The 5,212-nt window shown below is 50.8% G+C and overlaps 1 protein-coding gene across 1 annotated transcript in view; it reads right to left on the minus strand.

Annotated features, from left to right (window-relative positions):
* LOC104403921 (laminin subunit alpha-5-like) overlaps positions 1-3,904 on the minus strand; it is a gene marked incomplete at both ends in the record, with an annotated part of 48,895 nt that extends 44,991 nt beyond the window's left edge. The window contains one exon of the mRNA XM_010012215.1: positions 3,752-3,904. Coding sequence (XP_010010517.1) covers positions 3,752-3,904 — 153 coding nt within the window. The remainder of the gene's footprint in view (positions 1-3,751) is intronic.
* Positions 3,905-5,212: the final 1,308 nt, after the last annotated feature.

Genomic DNA, 5,212 nt, shown 5'->3' on the forward strand with positions numbered 1-5,212 from the left:
TCACAGGGGCCAGCAGGCTCTGGGATGGGGGGAGATGGGGGATGCTAGCCAGCCACCTTCACACTGCAGTCATTAACCTCAAGCAAGCACTGGCATGAAGCTCCTGCTCTTGCATGACTGCAAGCATTCCTCTCCACAGAGTTTATCATAAAGCACCAACTATCCATAAACATCTCTGGGAAGGGCTGGCCTGGGTTCACCTTCATGCAAGAAGGATGTCAGGCCCTGGCAGGATTCCAGTCATTCATGTTTCCTTAAACCTCCCGATTTTTGTCAGCTCTGACTCAAATGACCTTCTTGAAGAAGAAAAAAAGAAAAGAATCTTCCATCACACCCTTTCCTCCCCTCCACCCAGTGGGGCACTTCAACACAGCCTGATCACTGGGGACAATTCCCATGGTGGCACCGAGTCATGGCTTCCTCTGCTACCTGCACAGCCCCTTTCGCAGCAGAGGCACTTTCCCGCTTCCACCCTCCAAAACCTGAACTGTGCTTCAGCATGGTGCTGTGATGTTGAATTTGCAGCACATCCATGCAGAGGCCCAGACACTCATCCTAAATACACTAAAGCTTTAAGCACAAGGTCATGAGCCAAAGTGAGAAAAATCCATTTAACCTTCCTCCTTGGAGCCGTTTGCCACATTTCTGGTGCTCAGACCCAGGTCTGATACGGGAACCCTCAAGTGACTTTTCCTCCTCTTCCAGCTTTTCCCTCCACCAATTCCAGAAAGGAAAACTACTCCTCCCTAAGGAGGCAGGAACAGACACAGCACCAGCAGGAGCAATTCAGACCCAAGTGCTCCAGCCCCAATCTCTTCCCATGCTGTGGTGGGAGCCCTGATCCCTCTTGCTGATGAAGCTGTTAAGATTAGGCCACTGTTAGCACTGAGATGACATGATGTGTTTAATACACTCACACCAGCTGGGTGGCCAGCCTGAGCCCTTCTTTAAAACTTCTTTGCTGGCTGTGAACATTCTTCCCTCCCTTCTTCCCATAGGATTTTAACATCCCTGTGAGGAGAGCAAGCTCCCAGCCAGCAAAAGCAAAGACCAACAGGCTGCTTAATTAAGTGCCACTCTCCCGCTTGCCACAGCCGTGCCAAATGCTGGAGAAACTTGATTCCAGCTGGTAATGAAGCACTTATGGCTCCAGAGGGACCAAGCCAGCAGGGGAGGAAGGGGCTGACACCATAACCCCCTGTGCCAGCCCCTGCTGTTCCCCTGCCAAAGCACCACGCATCAGCTCGAGGCACTCATGACCCCCCAGAGGGACAAAAGCTTTCAGTCCCTTCAATTAAATTTGAATTGGTGCAAGAGCTCCCTAGAGGGTCATAGAGAGCAAGGAGAGGCCTTGTTTGGCAGCCAAGAAAAGCCCTGCTCTCAGACAAGCCTTTGAGGGTGTTACCTATTTCACAGGTATCCAAGGAATGTGCAAAGCCTGGCTGCCAGGTATCCTGGCCTCATCCTGCACTTGCCCTGCAGACCCTGCTGGGTCCCACGAGTTCCTCTTTTCATCTTCCATCCTTTCCAGCAGCCTCAAACCTTCAAAAGGAGGAAATTAGCGATTCTGTAACATTTCTATTGCCCAATCTACCAACACAAAGGAGGGAAAAGCAAAGAACTGGCTCTCACCGGGAGCGCAAGCAGGTTATTATAGCAATTACATACAATAAGGGCATGTATAAAGAGGAAGCCACTAAAAATGGGCTGAAGCTTTAGGTCTGTGCTCCTGTTGAGACAAGCTGGGCAACCACTTACTTTGCAAAGGTGGTGGGGAAGCAGAGGCTCTGTGAGCCCAGAGAACCTCCCCACCAGGTCAAACTGCAGCCAGCACCACAGGTGCAAGTTCTGCACCAGCCTTGGGTGCAATCCCACCCCACAGGGTGCCCAGGGCAAATACAGAGGCTTGGGAGAGGAGGGAGAAGGTAAACTTACAGCAGCTCAGTTTCAGCAGTACTGCAGCCCCCAGAACATTCCAGGCTCTGGTCCCCAGCACTACAGCTCTGAAGGCTGCAAATCCCCAGGTGAGCCAAATGCAGCAGCTTGCAAGTGCTGTTAGCTCTGGCCTAAAGCCAGAAGTTGCCACAGAGAAGGACAAAGAGGAGAAGCAGCTCTCAAGGGAAGCTGGTCATTGAAATTCCCCTTCCAGAAAAGCAGTGAGTGACCAGAGAGCCACATTCCAGGCTGGCCCTTGGTGGGAGGAGGGAGTCCAAGCACACCCCTGCCAGATGGGAATTCTCCAAGAGACACAGCAGATGCCACCTACGCTGGCTAACAGGATCAGCACAGTGTGTGTGCCCCGGCAGGCTTTGCCCACACAGCTATTATGAGACCCACGATGTGCTCCAGGCATTAAGAGATGCTTTGCTGGTGCTGTGTACAGCACAGCTTCAGAGCCAGCACTCATGGGAGGGAAGTTGCAGAGAGTGTTTGAGAGGCTCCAAGCGAGCGTTGCAGCAGGGCAGGGAGTGGATCAGAGACAATCCTGGGGAGTAAAGTGTGTGTTTGAGGCATCTGACAGAGGGTATCGTCAACAATACATGCCAGGTATCCATAGCTGTACATTTTGCAGTCACACAACTTACAAACTGCAGAGACAAATGAGCCTTTACTCCACCAGAGAGGGTGAAAAAGCCACTGCCAGGTCAGTGCAAAGCTTAAGTGCCCAACAAGGCTTGAAACCACTGCAATCAGTGCGAACTCCCAAATAAAGGCTGCCTGAGCAGTCCCACAGGCAGGTTTCCTGTGCAAGAGGTGAGCTCTCTACAGCTGCACAACTGCCCTGTCCCAGCCAAGGAGGACCCAAACTTCACCTTTGGTGCTACAGGGCTGGTTGCAGAGCTTGGGGAAGTGCAGCAGAAGAGGTGAAAGCCCATCCCTACCTATTCATGAAGTCACTTCAGTAGTTAAGTGCTGACCTGGCACAGACTGCAGAGCAAACCCCCAAGTCCTGAACTGAAAGGGCTAACGGCTGCCAGAGAGGAGGCTGCACAGCACAGAAGGGGTGTCTCACACACCCCCTGCCCTGAATTGAGAGCTGAGGAGTTCCCCCATCCAGCAGACAGAGCAGTGGCCCCGTAGCAGAAAGCAGACCCGCAGCCCTTCAGGTCTCTGGCTTATACCTTCCTACAGACCCTGCAGCTTCAGCCAGGATGTCTTTGCTGCTGCTTTCCTCTAAACCCAGAAAAATCTGAGAGAATTAACCCATTTCCAGAGGGATAGCTTTGTGGATGAATAGAGGCAGTGGCAGCTGGCAGCAGTGCTATTACAATGTTAATTCCTTTTGACTTGCCAGCATTAGAGACCAAACATCCATTGTCTTTCTTTGTCTTTCATAGGAAGAGCTTCAGGATGGACTTGCTGTTTGTAAAGAGTTTTAAATGCACTAGTCAAAGTTTTACAGCACAACCTTAAACTCCTCAGAGCTGTGTTTTCCTGTTCTGGGGTGAAGCCTTGCCCCTTCAGGAGGTAGATACCCTCTTTAGGGGAATGGCACCTGCAGAGGTTTCCATGAGTGACTCAATATTTAGGAAGAGCCTGAATAGTAACAGCAAATAGCACAGACTACAGTTAATACTACAGACAGACAAGAGGGTTCTCCTTCCATATTTTAACCAAACCCTCCTGCTCTGTCACTAAACAAGCAGGTTTTATCTCACCTTCCAGCAAGGACCCCTGAAGGATTTCAGAAGCAGAGGGGCAGGTCCTTGCCAGCCTGGTCTCCAGCATAACCAAGAAGGACTTGGCTTACCTGTCCGAGGTCCAAGGTGACATTGACCTGGTTGAACTCCAGCCCCCGGGACAGCGGGGGGCTCTGCCACCAGCGCTCTGTCCCATCGATGGCATTTGTAATGGGGTGGGCCTTGTTGCTGTTTGCAGAGGAGCAGATGTCGCAGTACTGGCCCTGTTGGAAAGAACAAAGCCAACATTTAGCTGTAGCCAGGAAAACATGGCACAGAGCAGACAGGTATCACAGCATGTCCAAGCATACAGGGCCACAAACCTGCTAATGCGAATCAATATATAAACTTTCTGTTTGCACCAACTGAGAGCACAGAAAGAAGAACAAGAAAAAACTCAAACACCCCACAACCACCATCCAATGTAGAACTTGGGCTGCTCTAAGGAGCACCCCTTCTGAATTTCAGATATGCACCGAGTGTTGGCAAAGGGACTGTCACAAAGAACTGGTTGCCAGAGGCAGGAGGGTATGGAGAGCAAGAAGCCCCACCACAGTGCAGAGCAGTGGCTGCAGCTCTATCTCCTCCACTGAGAATGCCACTCACACCCCTGCCAACACCCAGAGATCCTGACCCAGCCCATTCAGCCATTCCTATGGACCCAGACTGGCAGTTCTTCTGCCCAACTCCCTGCAATCTGTTTCTTGTCAACCTATTCATTTCATGAGTACAGTCCTTTCAGCTACATTTTCAAGCTTAACAAGTTCCTTTTGCTGGTGATGCTGCAGTGCCAGGCCAGCAAGGGACAGCCCCAGCTGCCAGCTGGCCAGCACTTTCCTGCCTTGTTTTTTGTGGTGCTGGCTTGCCAGTTCCATGGACACACTTCCAGAGCAAACAACTCTTCAACTTCACCAGCACCTCCTGAGCAGGATCAGACAAAGACCCAAGCTGTTAGGGGCAATTCTTTCTTTCCCATTTAACGCACAAATGGATCTGACCCATTCTTAAGGAAACCTGCTGATAGATAGCCCTGAAAACAGGCAGGTTGTTTTGTGGAGCCACTGTTCTGCCACTTGAATTGCTGCTACAAACAGCCTAGAAGGGAAAATCTTACAGGCAATTTTCCCTTAAAGGCACACTTAGGCAAGCCAGCTATCCTTGCCTGTCCTCAGCTTTAGCAGTATACCAAATACATGATCTCAAGACAGGCTTAGCGCATCTGCATCCCTACAAGCGCTGAATCACTGCAGAGTGTGTGATTTTCCAGATGCCCCAAACTCTGGAGGAATCCTAGTGCAAAGGAAACAGATTTCACAGCATTCTTCCCCACAGACATATATGCTGTGTTATTTGCAGGCAATCGTGCAACACAAATTGTCCTGAACAAGAACACCATTTAATTAACACCTCTAGAGAGATGAAATAGCAGATGGCCAAGCACAAGGCCAAAGGAAGGGGCCAAAGGTAACCCTGACACCCATGCAGGGAGCTCCTGCTGCACAGAGAGGTCAGGACAAGGCTCGTTTGAACAT

Source organism: Nestor notabilis, unplaced genomic scaffold, assembly GCF_000696875.1.
Source record: "Nestor notabilis isolate BGI_N333 unplaced genomic scaffold, ASM69687v1 scaffold18373, whole genome shotgun sequence".
In the NCBI taxonomy this organism is placed as follows: Eukaryota; Metazoa; Chordata; class Aves; order Psittaciformes; family Psittacidae; genus Nestor; species Nestor notabilis.